Source organism: Euleptes europaea, chromosome 14 (genome assembly GCF_029931775.1).
Source record: "Euleptes europaea isolate rEulEur1 chromosome 14, rEulEur1.hap1, whole genome shotgun sequence".
NCBI lineage: Eukaryota > Metazoa > Chordata > Lepidosauria > Squamata > Sphaerodactylidae > Euleptes > Euleptes europaea.
Window position 1 is genome coordinate 29,969,063 of NC_079325.1, and position 25,974 is coordinate 29,995,036.

The window sequence follows — 25,974 nt, forward strand, 5'->3', positions numbered from 1 at the left end:
GTCTACAGTTCCTAACCATGTTGTCTCACACTCATGGATGGGCTTGATCCAAATCAGGACTGTACAGGCATGGGTATACAGTTCCTGGCTGCTACAGGAAATGTCCCTCTAGCAAACCCAGGCTTGAAGTAACAACAGAACTCCCACACCCAGCATTCCCTTTTCTGTGCAGCTTGGCCTGTTCTCTGCTGAAATTCTGGCCTCCGTTATGATGGAAATGTCCCTGTGCCCCACATTTTTTACTGTGAGGCGTGTGTGTGTTTAAAAGGTCCAATTTCAAGTCTTTTCCGTTCATCTTGGAGCTTCAGCGGGGTGTCGTGGTTAAGAGTGGTGGACTCTAGTCTGGAGAACCAGGTTTGATTCCCCACTCCTATGCATGAAGCCTGCTGGGTGACCCTGGGCTAGTCACAGTTCTCTCCAAACTCTCTCAGCCCCGCCTACCTCAAAACGTGAGGAGAGGAAGGGAAGGCAATTGTAAGCCACTTTGAGACTCCTTAAGATAGACAAAAATGGGATTTAAAAACCTACTCTTCATAAATGCCAAACTTCAGCTTTCTGGATGGCTGGGAAAAAAACTTATACATTTGAGACTACACATTGACTCCTCGTGTTTTGGTGGCGAAATTTCCAAAAGTCTCCCTTTAAAACACTGCTGTTAATTGGCTCGCCTGGGCTACACGAGGACCAAATTTCAGCTTCCCAGCAAATGGGGGGATGGCTCAGCTACTTTAGATGCGCTTAAATTTCGTCCTTTGAGAGAGACTTGTACAAATGTGCCATGTTTAGATTCCCCCCCCCCCAGGTAGCTGTGATGATTTTCCTACCTATGTATCAAATTTTAACTTTCTCAGTGGCCTGAAAAGGTCAGGGGTGCATGGCTGGGAGATATACACCTAGACAAATCTGAGATGCTTCAGTGAATATCCAGTCTTTAGAGTCACCGTGGGCTTTGGAAGTCGGCTTGCTTGTTCATATACTGTGTTCCTGCAATTGCAAAAAGAAAAAAATATCCTGCTGTTTCATTTACTGCATTATGATAGAGCTTGCTTTGTTTTTCATTGCTGTGGGTGTGCCTTTGCCTAGAGGTGTCTCAGAAATTCCTAAACCATTTTGGGGTGCAGTACAAACGTCTCCTTTTCAGACTCCTCTGGTAACTGGAATATCTTGAACAGCGTGGACCAAATTTTGCAGTTCTTCCTTATGTGGAAATTTCCTACTGGTCCAGATATCCAAGTGAGAGAGCTGCTTCTTGCTGAAGTCTGAGAATCTTTGCTAAACCACATGAGGCTGGGAGCAAGCAGCATCTGTGCAACAGCGTATACTGTAGATGCTTGGGGAAGAAAAAGAAGATGCTACCTTTTGACTTCCTTACCTTGCCTGTCTGGTGACATTTAGCAGGAATGCAGGTGGTCTTTGCAGCAGTTGGCTGGGGTTTTCTCCCCACACACACACCAGGCAGCCAGCAGGGATCATTGTGCGCCTCCCTCACTCCAGCCCAGCTTGAGTCCAACCATTTCCTATGCGTTATCGAGCCCCCTGAGGGATTTGCTGTCCGCCACACATAGGCTGGTCTCTTCTGCAAACAAAGCAGTGCACTCAAGACTTGAGCCAGCCGGGAAAGGGGTCTTCTGTTGCACAGGCTGGGCACCCCGTCTCCAGTTACCACTCTGAGCATCCCAAACAATGGCCCTTTGATCAGGGCTGGCAGACAGGAGCAGGGCCTCGCAAGCCTCTACATAGGATGTTTTCCAAAGTGTCTAACTGCTTTGGGAGGGGCCCATACTGGAGGGGGAGGCAGGCTAATATGTCCCATTGCACAGCTAGAAAAGCACAGTTACTAGAAAAGAAAACTCCTTTGTCCCACACTTTCTCCCTGGCACAAGATGAAGTTCAGCTTGCCTATGACCAGTACACTGTATGACCTGACTGTGCCCCATAATATCTCCCAGCATCCTTCACAACTTGCCTTTCCTGCTCGATCCTTGTTGTTCCAGCATAACAACTGACTCACTGGTTCAGGTCAGAGATTCATCTATGGTTTAGCATCCTGATTCCAACAGTGGTCATACGGCTGCCTCCCTGAAACTCAGAAGAAGGCAACAAAAGCCTTCCTTGCTGATATTGCTCAGTAGCTCTTGTTTAGAGGTACACTGCCTTTCAGCACAGAGGCGCCATGTAGCTGTCCTGGTCAAGCAGACCTAAATTAATTCTCCATGCATTTGGCTTTAAAGCAATAAAAGCCAGTGGTCATCACCATTCATGGCTTTTGGCATACAATGTCCCTTTACTACTACTTTCAGCTCTCTCAAAAACAAGGATCTGTCTCCCGGCCCAAGTCGGCCTCCTCTCCCAGAAATGAGCACATATTTTGGGGGGCTTTGGCCTGGGAAATAGTGCACAGCACTGATTAAGAAGAAGGGTTGGCTTTTATACCCCACTTTTCTCTACCTTGAAGGAGTCTCAAAGTGGCTTACCATCGCCTTCCTCTCCCCACAACAGACACCTTGTGAGGTAGGTGGGGCTGAGAGAGTTCGGAGAGAACTGTGACTAGCCCAAGGTCACCCAGCAGGCTTCACGTGTAGGAGTGTAGGAAACAAACCTGGTTCACCAGATTAGAGTCCAGTGTTCTTAACCACTACACCACGCTGGCCAAGAAGAAAGGCCAAGGTCCCTAAAGGAATGTCTGTTCTTCCACCTTCCCCCACGCCACGGCCAAATCTCCATTTCTGTCTGCTCCCTTTATCGTAGTGGAGTGTTGAGCTCCCGGGAGTATTATGCATCCCTTTGGGTGGATGTGGACTTCCAGAAGCTGCTTCAGTTTGCCTTACCATGAAAGCAGCTGTTTCTCCCCCACCCTGGCTGCCCTGCTTCCGGTGGCTTGTATGGATTCTAATTTGCTAATCACTGAGCAGAGGAGGGGAAAGCAGCTGGGGGGATTAACATTCCCTGTGCTAGCATAAGCAAAGAGACATCCCCCTGGAGATCACAATGCAGGCAACTGAAAAGGGCTTACCCCTCTCAAACAGAGAGGGGTTAGTTGTTTTCAGCGTGCTGTTGTGCAGCTGGAGAAGAGGACTTTCCCCAGCATCCTCTGTCCCTAGTCTCCCTGCCCCCCCCAAAGGGTTAAGGCCCAGATCTTCCTGCATCTGGACAGTGTCATGCTGTGAGACCTTAATCTCCCTAATATGCGCGTGAGCTTTCCGCCTCTGCTGACTTCAAGGCTTTTGACCTGGTAGCCACTTGAAAAGCAAGAAGGGTTAATCGACGCTCCCAGGGACCCGTCATGTGTTTCGGCTGAGCCCAAAGAGAAGCAGGGAATTCTTCCACCCGGTCGAACGATTCTACCACGTCCAGTGGCATTAGACACTCAGATCTGAAATCCAACTGACATCAGTGGCAAACGCTAATGGCCCATCTATGGCTTGAATTGGCATGGCTTGAAACCATGCTTATGAAGCTAGGTTGCAGATCAGGATTTTGGAGGAGCCATAGTTGGTGGTGACCTCAATGCTAAACCATGCTAAACCATGATTTGGAGGTCATGCTAAACCATGATTGTTGGCAGGGTAGAGAAAAGAGTAGAGAGTAGGGTTGCCAGGTCCCTTTTCGCCACCGGCGGGAGGTTTTTGAGGCGGAGCCTGAGGAGGGTGGGGTTTGGGGAGGGGAGGGACTTCAATGCCATAGAGTCCAATTGCGAAAGCAGCCATTTTCTCCAGGTAAACTGATCTCTATCGGCTGGAGATCAGTTGTAATAGCAGATCTCCAGCTAGTACCTGGATGTTACAAACCAAAAATAACCTACCGGTATGCTGCAACAGCAAAGCTAGAAACAAACAGCAGCACAGAGGGTCTCTCAAAAAATATACACTATATTAGTGAATAAATGCTATAGTCCTATATATATATAGTGTATATTTATATATATAGTGTGTGTGTGTATATATATATATACACTATATATATATAGTGTATACTAATATAGTGTATATTTTTGAGAGACCCTCTGTGCTGCTGTTTGTGTGTGTGTGTGTATATATATATACACACACACACACACACACACACACACAAAGGTGCAAGTGGAGTAAACGTGAAATCAACATACAACCACAAATAAGAGCACAAGTATCCATCTTGCATCCATCTTGGAGAATGAAGTTTGAACCCTCGGAGGTCTCGATCCAAGGTTGATTTATTTGGGGGACAGTCTGTGAACTGCCTTACTTTAAATCTTACGGACAGCTGAAGAAGACCATTGAAACGCTGGAATTATCTAGAATCTGCGTCCTCTTTTGAATCAGGTCCACTGAGTCGGACTGAGCTTGTGCTCCGTTGAACTGTATCGGCGTGTTGGATTGGGGCCATTCTCGCACAGCCGGACTTTACTGAGCGTTTTTACCCTGTCTGCAGCTTAGTACCTGGATGTTGGCAACCCTAGTAGGGAGAGTGCTCTAGTAAGGGTAGGAGGGGCGAGTGACGTTCCTCAGACTGGTTCTTGACTTTCAAACCCTGTTTTGCTGGGAGGGGAGTGCCTTGGGTACAGACCCCCTAGCTGCCTCATATTGATTTTTATGGTTCCATGCATCCTTTAGATGTAGAGAAAGACAGTCCATCCTTTTAGCTATCTCTGTTCACTGCTTTCCAGTTTCCTGCTTCCAATATGTCCCGCTTGATCTTTCTCTTTCGTTAAAACCAGAAAGCCTTTAGTAGCTTTACAAAGAGAAGCCATGTGGCATTTGATATAGTTATTTGACAACAGCCCTTTCAGGGTTCTCCAAATCTCTGGTCTTTTGTGTTCTGTATAGCAGAGAGAATTCTCTTTCCACTCTTCTTAGCCTACTTCTGTTTTCAGTCTCTCCCCCCCCCCCCTTTCAGGAGGTTTAAGTGCAGAATTTCCTGTAAAGTCTTGAAATCAGAAACTCTAAAAGAGCACTATTTACTCTGGGTTGCGAAGCCCTGAGTCAGAATGCAGTTGGTTTGAATGCAGTTATACAAAATAAAAGCAGTTCACTTCCAAACCGAAATTGGAGACATGGGCAGTATTTGTAAACCTGGGGACGCTTTAAAAAAAATTGTATTAATTTTTAACATTGTCCGTGTTCGGTCCTCCTTTGGAGAATTGCAGTGAAATGACTGTGTGTCTGTTTTGCTTTTAAAACAAAAAGAGCTGGAGAGACCATGCATGCTTCCAAACCTCTGATAGCTTCTATGGCAATTGTGCTGCGGCGGGCTCTATCAGTGTAATTGCACTTTCCTTCTCCATGCAGTGGAAGGCAGCAGGGCTCGTGCAGCAGCCGATAGAGAGACTTTGCCGTTCAGGGATTGCTGCTATTTGAAAAGCAATTTCTGGAGAGATGAACTAGATTGCTGGAGTGCGTGAACTTTGAAGGGGAAAATGCAGAAAGAAAAAGAATATGTTTGTTTGAAAGAGAGAGAAAGGACTATTCCGTTTTTCGAAGTGGTGTGGCCAGTCAAAGGAGGGATTGATGATGGTCTTGGGAGCGAGACCACCTACGTACCATCTAGTAAAACCAGTGGGTTGCCGGCTATGTCGATGTTTGTGGCAATACTGTCTGGGCAATGAATGTCTCGTTTGTGGGCTTCCTGGAGGCACCTGGTTGGCCACTGCGTGAACAGACTGCTGGACTTGATGGACCTTGGTCTGATCCAGCATGACCTTTCTTATGCTCTCATGTAATGTCCTGTATGGGTTCTCTGTGCAAACAGACCACCTTCTCTGGACAAGCCCCCAGGTCTGTGTGCCACCTTGTGGTTAGGCAGGGCTGGGGGCAGTAAAACAACAAGCTGCTGCTGGCACAGAGAGCATTTGATTATTCACCTCACTCAGTCCTTTGAACACCGTCTTCTTTTCCCTTGCAGAACTGAAGGACGTGACAAAGCATTTTTCCAAGGCAGGGGTGTTTGACTATACAACATTGACGTTGGATCACGCCAAAGGACTTCTCTACGTCGGGGCTCGGGAAGCCATTTTTGCCCTAAGCACCAGCACTGTGGAGCTCAAGGAAGCGGTGAGTGTGTGTCTGTGTTTTGTTGGGGCCTTGGGTTTGCAGGTGAAGAAGCACTCTAAGGGTCTTGCACAGCTCCCATGCATTTCACTAAGAACATCTAAAAGAGCCTTGCTGGATCAAACCCATTCTGGTTCACCATCCTGCTTCCAGCACTGGCCATGCAGGTGCTTCCAGGAATCTCCAAGGTGAAATAGGAAGACATCCGCCTCAGGACATCAGGGTTGTGTGTAGTTACCAAGATTAATAGCTATTGTTGGGTAAGAACATAAGAAAAGCCCTGCTGGATCAGACCAGTGGTCTATCTAGTCCAACATCCTGTCTCACCCAGTGGCCATCCAGTTCCTCTAGAGGTCCAACAAAAGGGCATAGAGGATGAGGCCTTCCCCTGATGTTGCCTCCTGGCACTGGGATTCAGAGGTTGACTGCCTCTGAACGTGGAGGTTCTCTTTAGTCCCCATAGCTAGTAGCCACCGATAGTCCTATCCTCCAAGAATCTATCGAATTCCCTTTTAAACCTGCCTATGCCTGTGGCCATCACTACATCCTCTGGTACCAAATTTCACATTTTAATTGCTCTCTGTGTAAAGAAGTATTTCCTTTTGTCTATCCTGAATCTATTACCCATCAGCTTCATTGGATGTCTTTGAGTTCTAATATTTTGGTAGAGGGAGAAAAAGTTCCTTGTCAACTCTCTCTACCCTGTGCTCTATTGTGTCTCCTCTTAGTCGTCTCCTAAACTGAAAAGTCCCGGACTCTTCAGCCATTCCTTATAGGGAAAGTGCTCCTACCCCCCCCCCCCCAATCATCTTGATTTCCCTCTTCTGTACTTTTCCCAGCTCTGCAATGTCTTTTTTCAGATACGGTGACCAGAATTGTACACAGTATTCCAAATGAGGCTGCACCATAGATCCATACAAGGGCATTATAATATCAGCCATTTTATTTTCAGTCCCTTTCCTAATAATCCCTAGCATAGAGTTTGCCTTTTTTTTTTTTACCACTGCAGCACACTGAGTTGACCCTTCTATTGAGCTGCTACGACCCCAAAATCTTTTCCGTCTCAGCAAGTTCAGGCTCCATTAGCCTATACTTGAAGTTGGGATTTTTTGTACCAATATGGGGAGAAGCCATTTGGATTGTTGAATTTCAGGTGGTGAAATAACGGGAGTGGGTAGTTAGGGGGAGATGAGGGCTCCTTACGACAGAGGCAGGAGAGTGTTGTGGGGGATTGGATTGATGCTGTATATGTTAGCTTTTTAAACCTTATGCTTTAGTGAATATTGCATTTTCAGAATTTTATTGCAAATGTTTTTATAGTATTGTCACTTTTTACAGCTGTGGGGCTGTCCTTGTATCATAAACCACACAGAGCCATTGTGGTAATGCAGGGTCACGTTTAAAATACACGCATATATATATACACACACACACACACACACACACACACACACACACACACATGTATATATGCATTTATATATATATGTATGTAATTAATTGATTGTTCCCTGCAGATCTTCTGGGAGGCTCCAGCAGAGAAGAAAGCAGAGTGCATCCAGAAGGGCAAAAGTAACCAGGTAAACCAAGTCGCTCTGCAAGTCCCTGCCTCCCCCTTGCACTTCACCCTTGACCATGGGAAAAAAAGTTACATGGAAAAAAAGTTAACACAGTCTGCCATTTGGTCATACTTGAGAGTGACCGGGGCCTCATTCTCAGAGAAGTCTGCATCTGGGCTGCACCACTTCAGCCTGAAGGGTTTTAGCCCAGTCTTCTGCCTGAGATGTGCAGGAAACCCACATAGAAGAAGAGGAAGAGAGGGTTTTGATATGCCGACTTTCTCTGCCACTTAAGGGAGAATTAAACCGGCTTACAATCACCTTCCCTTCCCCACAACAGGAACCCTGTGAGGTAGGTGAGGCTGCGAGAGTGTGACTTGCCCAAGGTCACCCAGCTGGCTTCGTGTGTAGGAGTGGAGGAAACAAATCCAGTTCACCAGATTAGCCTCCGCCGCTCATGTGGAGGAGTGGGGAATCAAACCCGGTGTTCCAGATCAGACTCCGCCACTCTAAACACTCTTAACCGCTACACCACGCTGGCTCTCTTTATTTTTCCTTTCGTCTGACAGTTCCTTCAAATCATGTGATAACCCTCCTTCCTCAGCATTGGTACAGCCCAGATATTTTTATTTTTTTAAATGCCTTGGGCAAGAATTAGGCTCAAGAAACAGATCCCAGGAGAGGACTATGCAAACTGGCCCAATTCTCAGGGGTTTGGTTGTGAAAGTGAGCTGAGCCAATGATGTCATACCTTTAAAAAAATTTCCCCCACAAAATCAAATTAGTGTCATACACTTCTATAGGGTAAAGTGCTGGCAACACTGCTATGATAGGTGGGGGTGGTAAAAGCAGCCTCCCAGTCCTGACTCTAGCTGACTTAATGCTCATGACAGGAAGCATGCAGAGGGGTGCAGTGAGCCTCCCACCAGAACGTACAGATATGCACCATATTTTCCAGGGTTCTTTGCAGTAGGCTGCAAGTACACATCCCATTCATAATAACGATGGATACTTTGATAATAATAATAATTAACACTTTTTTAATGTTCACTTGTTAGCTTAGTAATCCGTACACTGGTCCTCTACAAGATGGGGCAATATCATAAACTCCCATATTGAGGTATAAAAAAGCAGTAGCACCTTAAAGACTAACAACATTTCTGGCAGAGTATGAGCTTTCGTGAGCATCAGCTCATTTCCTCAGATACTTTTCTACTGCTACAGACAGACTAACACGGCTACCCATTCTCCATATTGAGGAGAAGGGAAGTCTGAGATAACGATGGTTTCCATAAGGCCAGTTTGTGATCTCCTGGCAGACGTAAGATATGAATCTGGGACTTCCTGACTTGCAGCTTACCCCAGCTGCTTCAATCTGGCTGTGCACTAAATGTTGTCTGCAATGCAAGAGGCAGGTGTCTGCCTGAGATGACTCCCCCTTCCTTCCTTCCCTTCCTCTCCCTCCTTCCCACCTTCTGCTGCACAACCCAGTCCTGCCTTGAGGGCCTTGCTCAGATCTACTGCTTTCCTTCCCATGAGCAAGCAGCCCCCCGGGCTTCGTTTGAGTTTCCCTTGGTCCTGTTTGCGTTTCATCTCTCCTTGCAAAGTTCTCAGACCAACATGAATCCTTGCGGTGTCATGCCTGGGGGAAGCATGGTTAATATGGGCACTGCAACCTCTGAGGCCCACTGTTGAAAAGATGGCCCCTGCCAGTTCTGGAACTCAGCCTCCTCTTAGATGCAGCTGTTCAGTCCTGGGGAAGGAAGACCTGGCTGGATAAATAAATAAATAAATTTTATTTGCGGCTAGTATGCCAGGTAAAACAGAAATTGACCATACAGAGTAGATGTTTACAACCAAGGCCAACAAAATTAGGAATCACCCAATTTTACATTTACACAGATTAAGGAAGTACATTACGGTGATGTAGCTTCATTGCTACGACACAATATTTTGCAACCTGGGTGGTGACTGGTGAGCTGTCTCCCAGCAGAAACCTTTTGGCCCATTCACCCTCATCACCAGAGACCATTTCCCTAATCAAAGGGTCAATAATATTGAAGCGGGCTGACTTGTAGAGGGGACATCTAAAAAATACAAGCTCAGTGGTTTCCAGTTCCCCTGTGTTACACGGGCAAAGTCTCTCCATCCTGGGGATCTTCTTAAATCTCCCTTCTAATATGGTAGAGCTGCACATCTGGCCAGTGTATAGGCCCTCCAACCTGGCTGCATAGTGGGTCACTAGCAACTGCCCATTGCTCTTCCTGCCCAGACAGTTGAGTTCCAGATCATTGCCAATGCTGTTGTTCTCTTAGCTCATCCTAGAGGAGAGAGGCTGATTACCACTCAGTTGAAGAACGGAGTGCCCCCCCACCCTTGGAGACGAATATTGTGATGGGGTCCAGGCTGGCTCTCCCAACACTTAGATTCAGCCAGTTTATCTGGACCACTCTGGTCCTAGTACTAGTCCTGTTTGGGGGGGCGGGGGGCGGGGAGGCTACTTTTTTGCTCTTCTCTTGGATTCATATGCAGAGCTCTGAATACTGTGTGTTATGGGCATGTGTTTTGGCTCCAAGAAAAGCTGAATTCTGCAAGTGCGTATCTGCACGCTATATACTTGCTGGCATATTTGTATTTATAATTTGCTTTTGCTAGTATAGAACAAGATAAAGAATAGAGCATTATTATGTGAGTGCCTTCCCCCCTAAACTGGAACTTAGCACTCCTCTGGCCGCTGTGAAGTCACCAAGCATTGCCTGCACACTCTCAAGGCTTATTATTGAAGACTTGAGAACAGAACTTCAGCCAAAGTTCTTTGGGTGCTGAATTCCACATATGAATAGTGCAGGTACTAAACATATGCTGCCTTAAGCATGGATGCCCTTTGGATGCTTGCAAACAACCAGCTTCTTTCTCCACAGACCGACTGCTTCAACTACATCCGTTTCCTGCAGACCTACAATAGCTCTCACATGTACACCTGTGGCACTTATGCATTCCAGCCCAAATGCGCCTACATTGTGAGTATAGGAGGGATCCATCATGAGTGTGAACATATGTGCTTTATGTTTATGTGCTTTAGACCCCTTAGTGGGTCTTAGGTGGTCACCTGCTCAATTCCATAATTGCCATCTCTCTCTCTTTTTCTTTCGATCTCTCTCTTTTTGTGGTGCCTTCTTCAGGATCTGGCCAGTTTCTCTCTCGACAGGCTGTCATTTGAAGATGGAAAGGGAAAGTGTCCCTATGACCCAGCTAAGGGACACACAGGCCTCATTGTGGGTAAGTGGCATCCAAAGTTGGGCCGAAACATTTGATATCCAAGGCAGGAAATCCCCATGACAATCCCCTTCCTGCTTTTTATCGTGGGATACGGCCTGCTGCAACAATCTCTCATCTAGGACTATTGGAATGAATTGTGCAAGAGAACCTCTTAATAAGATTATGCCTCCCGGGTCTGATAGGTGTTTATTGCTTTGCCACCCTTAATGGGATCACAGATCTGCCACCCAGGGCAACAGCCTCACCTTCCCTTCTGGCACAGCTGCCTCCGGCACTGCTGATTCTTGGGAATGACCTACTCTAAGCCCAGCCAAGCCCATCCATGGGAAACAGCATGTTGCTTACATGTAACTACTTGCATGTGGGATTTCTGGAGACTGGGCTGCGTGTAGCACCATTCTGTGGTTGATAAGGGGGGGGCTCTGCCGCTTGCAGTGAGCAGAGATTTCCCTCCCTCTTCTAACCGATGGTTTATCACCATAGGTTATTATTTTAGCTGTGAGTTCCAATAGTCTCAGCAATCATTGAACTGCAATATCTTGGTCCATCAATACTGGCTCCCAATCTGTTTCTGGACACAGTTCAAGGTGATGGTGTTGACCTTTAAAGCCCTATATGGTTTGTGGCCAGCATACCCAAAGGACCACCAGTTCCCTTACAAGGCTACTTGGCTGCTAGGGTCATCTTCTGAGGCCCTGCTTTGGGGGTGGCCATCTTCTGAGGTGGGTGGCAACCTGGGAGAGGTCCTTCTCAGTTATGGCACCACAACTCCTAAACTCTCTCCCCAGAGAGACTCGCCTGTCTCCTTCTGTTGTCATCCAGAGTATTTCAGAGGCAGTATGCATTCAGGGGCAGGGAATGGTTAGTCTCCATGACCTTCAGGTATATTTCAGTTTTCACTGGGAACTGCTGAGAACAGCTCAGTTTTAGACCCCTTCTTGTTTTCCTGAGCAAAAATTATCAGTGTATACTGAGATGCTCCTTTGTTCCTACTAAAGAAGAAGATTTGGTTTTAATATGCCGACTTTCTCTACCACTTAAGGGAGACTGAAACTGGCTTACAATCACCTTCCCTTCCCCTCCCCACAAAGACACCCTGTGAGGTAGGTGAGGCTGAGAGAGAGTGACTTGCCCAAGGTCACCCAGCTGGCTTCATGTGTAGGAGTGGGGAAACAAATCCAGTTCACCAGATTAGCCTCCGCCGCTCATGTGGAGGAGTGAGGAATCAAACCCGGTTCTCCAGATTAAAGTCCACAACTCCAAACCACCGCTCTTAACCACTACACTACGCTGGCTCTCTGGGAGCTTGGGAGTTCTGGGTTCCGTCCCCCCCAACAGTAACTAGAATTTCTTTGCCTTAGTTTTGAAATAAACAGTGGGAACAAGCCGAGAGCTGGGGAGCCTGTAGGCTCTTTCAGATTCTGCCCTAAAAGCAAGATTCTAAGATGATACCACCATCGCCAGGGAAAGAATCCGGGGTTGGGGGCACTCCATTAATTCCTGGCCAGCTGCTGGCCACCAGGAGTAAACAGAGCCAAGCCTCAGCAGCTGGGCCAGCACCACAGGGACTGCTTGGCTTTGACCATTCAGTATTGTCAGTGCTCAGTGTCAGTTCAGTGGTTTTCTCCTTCATGGCACCGTGGCTGGTGGGCTCATTGTGCCATAAGGGTCACTTAGCTTGGCTTGTACCTGGGCCACTTCAGCTCTCTAGCTGGCCCTGGGAGCCGTACAGATTTTGCAGCTCTCTGCCCTGGCCTTGCAAAATGTCCACGGCCTGCAAAAAATTACACTAGCCCACCTACTCAAGCATACATGTCAGTTGTTTTTGGCCTAAAAGGGAAGGACCCAACTTTTGAAAAGGTTCCTTGCCTGGAGAGAACTTTTTATTTAGCTCAGGTGCCTGGCAGTTTGTTAGTCTGCTCTCCCTGTTTCTGCCTTGGACGTTAGGGCTGTTGCTGACTGAGGCTCGCTTCTTCTCTTTGCACCCCTTTAGATGGAGATCTGTACTCGGCAACGCTCAACAACTTTCTGGGCACCGAGCCTGTGATCCTGCGCAACTTGGGCTTGCGCTCTTCGGTCAAGACGGAGTACTTGCCTACCTGGCTCAATGGTGAGATCATGCACCGGGCAGAAGGGGTCTGCATACAGCGCTTTGGGTCTGCATGCCTTGGGGTCTGCACACAGCCCTTTAATGCACCGCAGCTACTTTTAAGCTGCGTGGTTTGTGTGATGGATTCTAGGGAAAGATCTTGATTCCTGTAGGTTCAGCTAATAAAAGATCACGCCTCTTGACATCAGATTAGATAACCTGAAGGAACTCCCACTCCCTTTCTTCTGTGTCTCAGTGCTTGATTTGGTTCCATCCGAAAGCATTCACTGAAAAAGGCAGAAGAGAGCGGTCCCTGGCCATTCATGCCTGGCAGTACATGACACTTGCCACATGGAAGCAGCTCCATCACAGTGGAAGTTATGACAAAGGCATCCCTGTGATAAGTAGATAATGCTGGATTGGGCAGCAAATATGCATGCAGGGCTTGTATCTCCTGATCACTAGTATATTGCCCTTTATCTCTCTTCTTGGGCATCTGATTTTTCCTAGGAGTTGGGAGGGTTAAGAGCAAGGAAAATTAGATGCTAAGAAAACAGGGGAGATAAGCAGGACAGAGAGAGGTAGCCAGTTGCTTCCTTTTCATTGTTTCAACTCACTTCATTTGTTCCCCTGCTTGTCTCCCCAATGGGGTCCCAAGGTGGCTTATAGCATTCTCCTCTTCTCCATTTTATCCTCACAACTCTGCGAAGTAGGTTAGGCTGAGCTTGTGCGTGACTGGGCCAAACTCACCCTGGCAGAGTGGAGATTCCTACCTGGATCTCCCAGATCCTAGTCTCACACTCTAACTGCTACTCCATGCTGGCGCTCATTGTCTGTGTGCCTTCTGCCCATTCCAGTGTTCTCTGCTTGCTAGTGGGAGAGATGACCCTGGTGGTCTCTTCCAGCTCTGTGATTCTATGATTCCTCGGCAGGTAGAGATCGCATGTGATGGGGCTCTTCTCACTTGGGGAGTGTAACGTTTAGCTCAGTTATTGGTGAGCTTCAAGGCTGAGCAGGGATTTGAACCAGGATCCTCCACAGTCAAATTCTGACACTCTTATCCAACTTACCACAGTGCTAAGGGTGGAAAAGAAGTCAGTGCCCCCACTGCAGACGATGAAAGAAACTTTTTACTGCTAAAGGAGACCCATGTTGAGGATGGATTCCAGCTTGCATTTATTTAGAGTGCTGTTTTTGGTGGGCATTTGGAAGGGACCAAACAGGCTGGGGTTGGCTGCAGTTCCAGCAGCCAACTGATCTGTCCCCTTGTCCATTTGCAGAACCCCACTTTGTGGGCTCGGCTTACATCCAGGAGAGTCTAGGAAGCGAGAACGGTGATGACGACAAGGTCTACTTCTTCTTCAGCGAGCGGGCCTTGGAGTACGACTGTGACACAGAGCACCTGGTAGCCCGGGTAGCCAGAGTCTGCAAGGTAAGCGGGAGCACCCGGAGGGGCCCTATTGAGAAGGACACAGTCTCCCTTATAGGGTTGTTGTAAGGCTCAAAACTGGTAATGCATTGGAAGTGCTAAGGAAAATTGTATGGCGGAGAACAATATTTTGTCCCCCCTCCCCCCCAAATGAAGATTAGGTAAGTGCATCTACTCTCGCTCACATCCAGACCTTGTTACCTGGACCTTCTTCCCTTTGAGTTGAACCCAGCCAGCTTTTTCACTCCATCTTGTGTGTTCCCCCACTGTGCAACCACCCCCATCACACCTGGCTTCTGTGTGTGCAGGTCCCACGATTGTCAGCATAGCCTGTTCGAGTGGCCAGAGAGAATCTGTTCGGGTCCAGCCTTTTAGTTCCATGTTGTCAGAGACTGTAGGTCAGGGGTGTCAAACATAAGGCCCGAGGGCCAGATCTGGCCCCTCGAGAGCTCTTATCCGGCCCGCAAGCCAGCCGAGGCAGCCCCCCGCCCCCACCGCAATTCTCAATCTGGGCTGGCGAGGCATGGCCCGACCAAGTGACATTTATGTCATATCCAGCCCTCGTAACAATTCAGTTTGACACCCCTGCTGTAGGTTGTTTGCTCCTGGGGGCAGAGAGCTCGCTCTGTGTCACATGCAGCTTCTGTTGTTTTGTAAAGTGGCACACAGATTGATGGTGCCCTGTTAAAATAAGAAAGGGGATCTGGTCTCAGGGGCCCTTCTGGCAAATGTGCTCCTCCCCCTAAAAGTTTTTGTTTCCCTGCAGGGGGACTTGGGTGGAGCCCGCACGCTGCAGAAGAAATGGACGACGTTTTTGAAGGCACGGCTGGTGTGCTCCATTCCAGAGCAGCAACTCCATTTCAACCGGATTCAGGGGTCCTACACGCTGACCGGGGACTACTGGCGTGACACCAGCTTCTTTGGGGTCTTCCAAGCGCGCTGGTAAGGCAGCATGGAAATTTTCTGGGGTTTCCCAGAGGGGTGGCAGGCCTCTGCCTTGCTGTCAGAGCTACATGCCAGCTGTCATTCCCTAAGAGCATAAACGTCCGACAAAAGGTGGGAAGAATAAAAGTCAGCAGTATGAAAAATTGTTGCGTTTTTTAACACACATGAAGTTTCTAGCCCTCATGGCCACAAAGATGACCTTGGCAGTCTGCAAGCAATGCCTGTTTGAAGGTTCAGAAGCTGAATACAAGGCTTGGGGTGGGTGGCTTCAGTGTTACATAGCAAAGCCAAAATCAGTTATCCAGAACAGAAAAAAAGTTGTTGGGGTATTTAAAACGAGATTGCAAATTGGTCCAAGTTTACATCAGCTGCAGAACAGAGGCTTTCCTGGTTCTGATTTTGAATTTTCTTTGGCTCTGCCCTGCTCCTGGAGGCCCCTCCATCCTTTGCTTGCCGAACAGTTGAGCCCAGTTTGGGTGTCAGAGAGCAGTTTCTTCTGCTGGTTGTTCCCTGCAGTCAAGCAAACAGGAATGACTGTAGGATTCTTTACTGCAGCACGTAAAGGCACGGACGGGGTTGCAAAAGGAACCCTGGGGGTGGATGGTAGGCTGGTGGCTCAGGGACAAGCACCAGGAGCCAGTGGCTTCCGTGTGCCAGCTTGGAGGGCTTTAAGAGGGGAGTGGACATATTCATGGAGGAGAGGGGTATTCATGGCTATTAGTTAGAATGGATACTGGTCGTGCTGCATACCTATTCTCTCTAGTATCAGAGGAGCATGCCTATTATTTTGGGTGCGGTGGAACACAGGCAGGATGGTGCTACTGCAGTCGCCTTGTTTGTGGCTTCCTAAAGGCACCTGGTTGGCCACTGTGTGAACAGACTGCTGGACTTGATGGGCCTTGGTCTGATCCAGCAGGGCCTTTCTTATGTTCTTATGATCTTATGTGTGGGTTGCAATCCTTGGTGAGGCTCCTGCTGCCCATGCTGCCGTAACACCCACAGAACCTTTCCCACCTTGACTGGCGGTTAACCCTGACCCCATTTCCTTACAGGGGAGGAGTGGATGTTTCTGCTGTCTGCCAATACCAGATTGAGGATGTGCAGAAGGTGTTTGAAGGACCCTACAAGGAGTACAGGGAGCAATCCCAGAAGTGGGGTCGATACTCAGACCAAGTGCCAACTCCTCGGCCTGGATCTGTAAGTACTGCCAGAGGGGAAATGTCCCGTTGCCCGCTGTCCCTGCCACCTCCAGAGGCACAATTGCCTCTACATGTTTCATTACTGCCCCCTTTTGGACTGCGAATAGGAGAAGTACCTGTGACTCCCTCGTGATCTCCTGTGCAGAGATTGACACAGTCACAGGCTTTGAAAAAATTCCCTGTGATGGATTTATCATATCCATGCTCATTCCAACATGCATTCACAATTTTTTTTTTAATCGCGCCACTGCACAGGCCATTTTGTAGCAGCGTAACAAAAGCTTGGAGCATGCATTGAAAAAATCTGAGCCTGTACACAATGATGGAGCTGTTGTGCATAATCGTCATTACTATGGAATTGGCTCAAATTTATTGAACTTGCATGAAAATATGACCGTAAGCTTGTGGGACTCTTCCTACTGCTCTCTAGTGTGACCATATCCGCGCAGACACCACATGATCTCGGCTTCTACCTGCACCCCCCCCCACACACACACACACCATTCCTTTAGGCTTACAGGTCAGCAGGCAAACTCTTTTCCACATGGTCATAGGAGTTTGCCTCCTTGCAGGGAGTGCCTGGTTGATTAGCGGCCTACATTCCTTCACCTAGTTGACTAATCAGTAAAGGCAGGAGAACTGGGTTCAGAACCTGCTTGGGAACTGTATTACCTTGAATCACTGTACCTTTATCCGGAATGTGTGGCAGGCTGGCCTTACCCGGGATGCATAGTTAAATTGTGGAACTCCCTGCCCCAGGATGTGGTGATGGCTGCCAGCTTGGAGGGCTTTAAGAGGGGAGTGGACATATTCATGGAGGAAAGGGGTATTCATGGCTATTAGTTAGGATGGATACTAGTCATTCTGCATACCTATTCTCTCTAGTATCAGAGGAGCATGCCTTTTATCTTAGGTGCTGTGGAACACAGGCAGGATGGTGCTGCTGCAGTCGTCTTGTTTGTGGCTTCCTAGAGGCACCTGGTTGGCCACTGTGTGAACAGACTGCTGGACTTGATGGACCTTGGTCTGATCCAGCAGGGCCTTTCTTATGAGGGGAGTGCCATCAGAGGCAGTCTCCGTACACTAGTTTAAAACAATCTTTTCAGAGCAGAACAAATTTGAAGCTCATGTTCATGTCCTGCCTTCTCCGCTTCTTTACAGTGTATCACTGGTTGGCACCGGCACAACAACTTCCACACATCCATGGAGCTGCCGGACAACACCCTCAACTTTGCCAAGAAGCACCCGCTGATGGACGAGGTGGTGGCGCCCCAAGGGAACCGGCCCTTGCTGGTCAAGAAGGATGCCAACTTCACCCAGTTGGTGGTAGAGCGGGTGCACGGCCTGGATGGCAAAGCCTATGAAGTGCTGTTTGTTGGGACAGGTACAGAACTAGGAGATCCCACAGGCCCATGGGCAGAGAATGTTCTTTGTAGAGGCTCCCATGTTCAATTCTCAGTATCCTTACTTAAAAGATCTCACATAAAAGGGCTAGTAAAGATCCCCTGCCAGAGATTTTGGATTCCTGTTGTCAGAGCAAGTGGATCAGTGGTCAGGGCTGTATGTAATCTGTTCTTTAAAAGAAAAAAGGAATTCTGCTCCCAAAAATTCCAATTTTGCAGCAGGTTTAAATTAAATTTGTTTAATTTGCAATTTTCTCTTACTTTGTGTAATTTATTTGAGCTTTGCTTAGTAAGGTGAGGAACAAGGACCTATGACAGTGGTGGCAAACCTATGGCACGCGTGCCAGAGGGGACACTCTGTGGGCACGCCGCCGTCGCCCCAGCACAGAGTTCACCTGAGTTCGTTACTAGAAAGCCAGAGGGACGTGGGGCCGGGCTGCTCCCCTCCCCCTCTCCACGTGCGCCTGAGGGCATTTCTCACATCATCCGCCCCTCTGCCCAGCCGCCCAATGGGAGCGCTTCCTCCCTCCCCTGTCACATGCAGCAGGGCAGCTCACATGCCAGGCGGGTGTGGTGCAGACGGCAGCCTGTTGAGTCTGTGGCGAAGGTGATTCCCGTGGTGGGGTTGGAGGGGAGCTAGGTTGGAGGGGAGCATAGCTCACAGCGTGGCATAACTGGAGGGGAGCAGAGCGCTTGGGCCACAGCGCGAGCTTTGCAGCGCCTCCCACCTTTCAGTTAAATCCCCTACTTCTCCAGATAAAGCCAAATTTGAAGAAATTAAATTGCCGTGTTGGCACTTTGCGATAAATAAGTGAGTTTTGGATTGCAGTTTGGGCACTCAGTCTCTAAAAGGTTCGCCATCACTGACCTATGATGTACATTGAAGCCCCCATTGGAGATCTTGTACACCCTTCTGGATTCTGAGTTGTCCTCAAATGTTGCTACACATTTAACATATCTTTTGCAGCCATAAGAGCTAGTCCTTATGCTTCTTATTTTGAAAATCTGAAAACTGACTAGAAGGCATCTCTCTATATTTAGAAAGGAAATAAGGTGACCCCAAAAGAGGCCAGATGTCAGAAATCACTGCTCCATTTCAAAGAATCCACAAAATAAAGGCCTTACTAATTAAACTATTTATAGACTGCCTTTCCCCTCATGAAACTTGCCACATGGTCTAAAGAACCACAATATCCTTTATTATCACAGAACAATCGGCAAATGAAATCAACATCAGGCTGTCCTAAGCAGAACTGTCTTCCACCCTTTTCTAAAAACCAGCAAAGAAGGAGAGTTTTTACACTCCAAGGACAGCCCATCATGCAGCATTGGACTGGTCCCACACCATTTCTTAGCCAAGGGGCTAGTGCTGATCAAATCTCCCCAGGAGAGGGAGCCCATAAGAAGAAGCCACTGGGAGGGCTTAATTGGCACACAAGAATATATAACAGGGAGGCAGTTCTTCAGAGAGATGGGTCCCAGCTGGTAGAAGGATGTTAAAAGATAAACGTTATATATAGCTGGCATGCATAAAGTTCCAGATTCAGTCTCTGGCATTGTTCCATGGCAAGGGTAGGAACGACTTCTGCCTGGGTCTCTGGAGAGCCACCGCCAGAGGGAGCAGACAATACGGAAGGGGCGATATTCTTGTTCAGTAAAAGGCAGCTTTGTACATTCATGTTCTTGGCATCTCCGGGAGGGTGGGTGCTGTTACCTGCTCAAGGCTGTGGGCTTAAAATGTCATGTGCACTATTTTTTGGTCAGATTGGTGGACCATAGATGAAGCTGCCTGATGAGGCTGAGTGTTGCCTGCTCTGATTGGCAGCAGTCCCTCCCAGGTGTCAGGAAGAGAAGGGTCTTTCCTTAGAGCTTCAACTGGAGATACTGGGGGTTGAACTTGGTACATCTTGTATGTATTCCACCACTGATTCTGATTTTGATGCATGGGGTACTTCTCAGGAGGAGGAGCTGTGGGATCAGGAATCTGTAACAGAGGGTTTTCTTTGATAGGGAAGAGGTGTATCACCCCCCCCCCTTTTTTTCCTGTGATTGCCTGTGGCCATGACCTTCTGCCCTGTTTTGGGTCTTTGCAGATAATGGCTGGTTGCACAAATCTGTGATGTTGCCCTCGGGTATCCATCTTATTGAAGAGCTACAGATCTTTGACCATGCCCAGCCTGTCAAGAGCCTAGTGCTATCCCCGCAGAAGGTAAGAAGGTCTTTGGTTAGAAGAAGAGGAGTTTGTTTTTATACCTTGCTTTTATCTACTGAAAGGAGTCGCAAAGCGGCTTACAGTCACCTTCCCTTCCCCCCTCCCCACAACAGGTGCCTTGTGAGGTAGGTGAGGCTGAGAGAGTTCTGAGAGAACTGTGACTGGCCCAAGGTCGCCCAGCAGGCTTCATGTGGAGGAGTGGGGAATCAAACCCGGTTCTTCAGATTAGAATCTGCCACTCTTAACCACTATACCATGCTGGCTGTCTTAGTAAGAGTCCCTGACTCCTGTAGGTGCCTCAGTGACCTTAGAGAGGCCCCTTGTGGTGTCTCACACAGGATTGCCCTTAGATTCTCTGTGGCTCTGGCACAGCCACTATGCCCCAAATGCCATACCTCCCTGCTGTCACCTTGGTGATGACTGCAACATTAAGGCTACAGGTTCCTCTTATATCTCCAACAGCCAAGACTGGTTAGCTGATGTCAGAGGGGTTGACGTCATTACTGGTTTCAGGCTGGTCATTTCTGGTAGCTCCAGTAGGGGCTTCCACTATCATCTTTGCCATCAGGGACTGGGGGGAGTGGGTAAGGAATTAGGGAACGGGCATGGTGTGGTGACTAGAGAAAGGTGTGTTGTGCAGCATGGAAGGATGGGGAAGTGTAGCTACAGAAAGGGGAGATGGAATTGTGTAGGCTACTCTGATCCCCATGAAAGTCATCATAACTCCATTCTCATTTCTAAGATTTTAGCAGAAAGGGCTTGTTGTACTTTCATGGCTTTCTCTGCATCCAGAAGAGCTAGAAATTTGGGTGTAAAAAGCAAGCGAATGTTAACTTAGATCCTTGGGATACCACATTTTGCATGAGAAGTTTAAACCTGTGAGAGCAAGTGCATGGAAGGTAGCAGCCCAGGAAAGGAAATCTCAGCGGCCCTTTCAGTGGCTTCCTAACGCACAAGTGCTGGGGCAAAGAGGTGTGTCTCCAGATGCTGCTCCAGCTGTGATACTCTTCCCTCTCGCTCACAGAGGGTGCTGTTTGCCGGTTCCCACTCCCAAGTTACCCAGCTTCCTGTGGCTGATTGCAGCAAGTACCACTCTTGTGCCGACTGTATCCTTGCCAAGGACCCCTACTGTGCCTGGAGCAGGAATGGTAGTTCCTGTGTTCGCATTGACACCTATGACGGGTAAGCAGTGCATTGATCGGCTGGGAACAGTTTGGACCGTGGGACAAATAAGAAAAAGAACTGTAGAGAGCGATTTGGAGGATGCAGCCGGGTGCTGAAGCACCCATTCAGGAACCCTGTTTCCAAGACTTTACCAAATGCTATCCATCTGTTAACAAGTTTGACCCAAGAGGTCTAGAAACTTGCTTGTTAAAAAAAAAGTGGACAGAACCAGTTGCATTCTCAGGCTGCCAAACTCTGTACAAGATTCTGTCCCTACACAAGGAATCCATATGTGTGGACAATGTGCATAGATCCACCTCTGGTCCTACCTTGCCATTCCGCTGTCTTCTGCTCTTGTCAGCAGTTCTCGGCCATTGGGTGCAGTTCTGTGCCGCCCTTGTGACATGCCGGTGTTTTGCTCTTGTAGGTCCTCGATGCTCTTCCAGGATTTGGGAGTGCAGCCAGCAATCTGCAGCCCCATGCGGGCGGTCAGACCAGGTGAGTCATTCATTGCACGTGTTGCTTTCCCTAGGCAATACTGTTGTGGCTGCTCCATCCCTGGCTACTCCAGGACTTACTAGCGTGTGTGTTTTTGCCTATGTTTCTGGTCCTGAGCATAAGATGAAATCACTAGGGTTCTGCACTTAGGGCAGTCATATTTTGAGATCGAGGAACAGGGATTGTGATGTGGCGTTCTGTAGGAAACCTCACCAAAAGGAACATCCTCAGTGAACCTCACAACATGACAAGAGAATGTTAGGGTTAGAGAATGTTAGCAGAGTCCAAATAGTAATAAAATTCTCATATAGCAATGTGTACTGTGCCCATCTGCTTCAGTGGGGCGAGATCTCCTTAAACCCCAGTGCTTTATACTGCTTGAACTTTCAAATACATGTACAGGTGTTAATATGTTCACCAAGGAATTTTCATGATCCACATGGCATCCCACAGTTCTTTGCAGCTTTGCTCATGCTCGGTATTCCATTTAAAATTAGGTGGTTTGGGAAAGGGGGGGGATGAAGGTGACCACAGTGTGCCACTAACAGTAATGATTATTTCTTTCACCCCATTAGGTAGTCATAAATAATGCCATGTTAGTCAGATTTTATGATTGTGTTTTTTTCATCATGTATGTTAATTGTGCACACAGAAATAAGTGATCATTCAGATAAACAATTGTGCACATTCCAAGTCGATAGCGATTCTTTCCACCTTTCCCTTTCTATACCTACTATGCCCTTTGAGCTTGAAAAGTTCCACTCATAAGTAGTGAACCTGGCTTAGCTGTAAGCATGCTTTTTGGCTTGGCTCCAAGCTCTCCCCTACACACACACACACACACACACACACCAGATTTCATTAAGACGTCCTGTCCAGCCATTGTTTATGGAAGTTCCCTTAGGAAGCAGGGAACACAGCTTGGTTGCCGGCATGTAGGAAATAACTCAGTCTTGTTTCCTTTCGTGGCATCGCATCCCATGACAGGCTCATCCATATGCCTGCTGTGCCACTCTGGGTTAAATTTCATTAGTGATGGTTGGCATAATCCAATCAATGGAAATGTGGCTGTGAGGAGACGGTGCCTCTGCCAGAAGGCAAGAGATACAGAATGCATTGCTGGGGGGGGGGGGGAAGGGGAATTTTCCGCGAGACGTGGCTGCTACTTCAACGCTTAAACACTCTGCAGTTCTGGACTTGTGATTTCAGCTGCCATCACTCAGTCATGTATCTTGGCTTCAAGCCATGTTCTTTTGGCATAAAATGAGCATTACTGAATATGCAAATAATCAAAGAAGTGGATGTGTGATTTTTGAGCAGGGTTTTTTCTTAAGGGTACAAGGTTTGGGGAAGTTGTTTTTGCAACTATTTAAACAGCGGGTGACGGCAAAGGGTTTTGTGCTGGTAAAATACTGGAGCTTTGCAGCGGGTGTCAGACAGTATTGAAATCCCCCTTAAAAGTAATTTACTGTATTATCTGGTTTGGGACCATAACTGTGTTAGCGAGCAAGCGGCTGGGCCCTCACTGTGTGAGGGTGGAACAGCCGGCTATCTCCGGCAGAGTTCATGATTATCTGTCTGATTTCAGTAGGAAAGGTGTCTTCACAACAATGTAAAAGGAATGGCTGAGGGGTGAAGTGGGGGGTGGGAGAGAGAATCATGGCAGATGAGAAACTATGCCTGGTCCAGTTTACTATCCTCCACAATTTTCTCCTCCCCCCTCCCTTTTCTTTTGAGTGTTTCTTTTACTCCCTCCTCCCCTGGATTTCCCCCTCAGAAATTCCTTTTAAATTGTTGTGAAGACACCTTTGTTACCGAAAACAGACAGATACTCACAAATGGTGCTAGAGGTAGCCAGCAGTGCTGTCTTCACACAGTGAGCTTGCTAAAACATTCCTTGTTTCAAGCCGCCTGATATAATTGTCCAAAACCAGATAATAAACTTGTCATCGTTTTTAGGGGCTTTCAGTACTGTTGTTGTCCTGGTACGTGCTGCAAAGTTCAAATGTCCAAATTTCAGTGTTTTGCCCATGCAAAATGTTTCGCCCTCACCCATTCCTTTTAAATTGTTGTGAAAATACCTCCCAAAATCTGTACCTTAAAAAAAAAAAACTTTCAAAATCACACATTTGGTTCCTCAGTTATTTACATATTCAGAATCAAACATTTGGTTCCTCTGTTATTTACATATTCAATAATGTGAACCTTATGCCAAAAGAACATGGTTTGTAGCCAAGATAGACAACTCAGAGGCAGCAGTTGAAATCACAAGTCCAGAACTGCAGATTACTTCAGTGTTATTGAATGAAGTCAATTACTCATTATACGAGGAAGCACTTCCTTGTTTCAACCAGCTACCTGTGGAAGAATGGCCAGGGGTGGTCCTTGTTTCTTATCTGTACTCTGCCTGTCTCTCCACAGCAGCCAAGATAATTGCCAAGAATATCACAGTGATGGCGGGCACAGACCTAGTGCTTCCTTGCCGCCTCACCTCCAACCTGGCCAAGTCCCGCTGGACCTTCAATGGGCAGGAGCTGCTTGAAGAGCAGACCTCTGTGTTGTATGACTCCCATCTCCAGGCCCTGATCATCTTGGGTGCCAGCCCAAGGCACACTGGTACATACAGGTGCTCTCAGGTGGAAGAGCGGAACGAACTGATGGTGGAAGGCTATGCGGTAGTGGTGGTCTCTGGCCCGGCCCTGTCGCTGGAGGCACGGGCTCCACTGGAGAACTTAGGCGTGGTATGGATGGTGGTGATTGCTCTGGCAGCCGTGTGTTTGGTGCTTCTGCTGGTGGTGTTATCCTTGAGGCGCAGACTGAAGGAGGAGCTTGAGAAGGGCTCCAAAGCTATCGAGAGCACTCTGGTCTACCCCATCGAGCTGCCCAAGGAGTCCAAGAGCCCCACCTTCATCCCCAGCACCACCTCAGACTCTGACGAGAAGCTGTGGGACCCAGCCAGCTACTACTACTCGGACGGCTCCCTTAAGATCGTGCCGGGCCATGCTGTGTGCCAGAATGGGGGCACCACCCCTTCTCCCACCGCCAATGGCATCCCTGGCCAACCACTCCAGTCCCCGCCCCTCCACTCGCCCAATCGCATCAACCTGGGCAACATCCGAGGCTCTTCTTCCAATGGCTACATCCGCCTCAACCTTGGTGCCGAAGAGCGGCCAGACTACAGCGACCTTGCCGAGGAGCTGCGCCGCAAACTCAAACAAAGGCAGGCTCTGCCTGACTCCAACCCTGAGGAATCGTCAGTATGAGCTGCGCTGTGGACATGTACGCTACACAACTACCTCATAAACAAGGCTGGGATCACTGCCCTTAGCCAGGACTACTTTTTAAAGAAATCCTATTTAAGGACTTGCTTCAGGCGTTCTTTTCCTAACGCCCTCTTTACATCCACAATTTTTATACACTTCCCATTGCTCCTTCCCATGTTCTTCAGTGTTTTTTTCCAACTGTGCTTCCTTCTTGGACATTCCCGGGACCGTGTGGGAGGGATTTTCATTCTTCCTTTGCCTTGGACGGTGAGTCTGACCTCACTGACCCATTGATGGGCGGACTGTTGGGCCAAGCCCAGGCCTATTTCTTGTTGAAGTGGCCCTTTGACCAGTGGTCATTGGAAAAGACAGGGCACAGAGCCTGGGTCCCAGTACCAAGCCGCCATTGGCTCCTTGCTGTTCTATGTCTCCCTTTTCTCTCCCAACGACCAGCCATTTGCGATAAGAGTGGCCAAGCTCACGGAGTGGCTGCTTTCCCATGAAATGGAACATTGGGGACTAGCATGACGGTTATATGAGTTTTACCCGCTCCTGCTCCTACGGACCTCTTGTTTGTTGTGGGACTGGGCTTTTTAAAGGCAAGCGTATTGTGCTCTTTTTCCTGGGAAAAGAGGGGGGTGAGAATTGAGGCTGGGCCAAGAAGTTAGATGCCTGAGGCAGACAAACCAGGTGGCGAACCCTCCCCCCCCCTTAAACACATGCACTGTTGATCCTGGGACAGTCTGAGGGAAGATCTGAGTGGGAAGATGCACGGTCCTTTCAAAGAGGCTTCCGTAGGTGAACCTCCTGCTGAGTCCTGCCTCATGGTCTGAGTCCCCCAAATCAGCCACATGGTGGGTTCGCTGTATATGTGTGAGAGAGAAATAAACTGTTTCTTTCTTCTTTTT

General features: G+C 48.1%; 1 protein-coding gene across 1 annotated transcript in view; it reads left to right on the forward strand.

Moving 5' to 3' along the window:
* SEMA4C (semaphorin 4C) overlaps positions 1-25,400 on the forward strand; it is a 51,417-nt gene extending 26,017 nt beyond the window's left edge. The window contains exons 2-14 of the mRNA XM_056860530.1: positions 5,881-6,029; positions 7,544-7,606; positions 10,507-10,605; positions 10,768-10,864; positions 12,858-12,974; positions 14,234-14,385; positions 15,149-15,324; positions 16,380-16,524; positions 17,688-17,910; positions 20,023-20,138; positions 21,166-21,323; positions 21,733-21,803; positions 24,225-25,400. Coding sequence (XP_056716508.1) covers positions 5,881-6,029; positions 7,544-7,606; positions 10,507-10,605; positions 10,768-10,864; positions 12,858-12,974; positions 14,234-14,385; positions 15,149-15,324; positions 16,380-16,524; positions 17,688-17,910; positions 20,023-20,138; positions 21,166-21,323; positions 21,733-21,803; positions 24,225-25,066 — 2,408 coding nt within the window. The 3' untranslated portion in view covers positions 25,067-25,400. The remainder of the gene's footprint in view (positions 1-5,880; positions 6,030-7,543; positions 7,607-10,506; positions 10,606-10,767; positions 10,865-12,857; positions 12,975-14,233; positions 14,386-15,148; positions 15,325-16,379; positions 16,525-17,687; positions 17,911-20,022; positions 20,139-21,165; positions 21,324-21,732; positions 21,804-24,224) is intronic.
* The last annotated feature ends 574 nt before the right edge of the window (positions 25,401-25,974 follow it).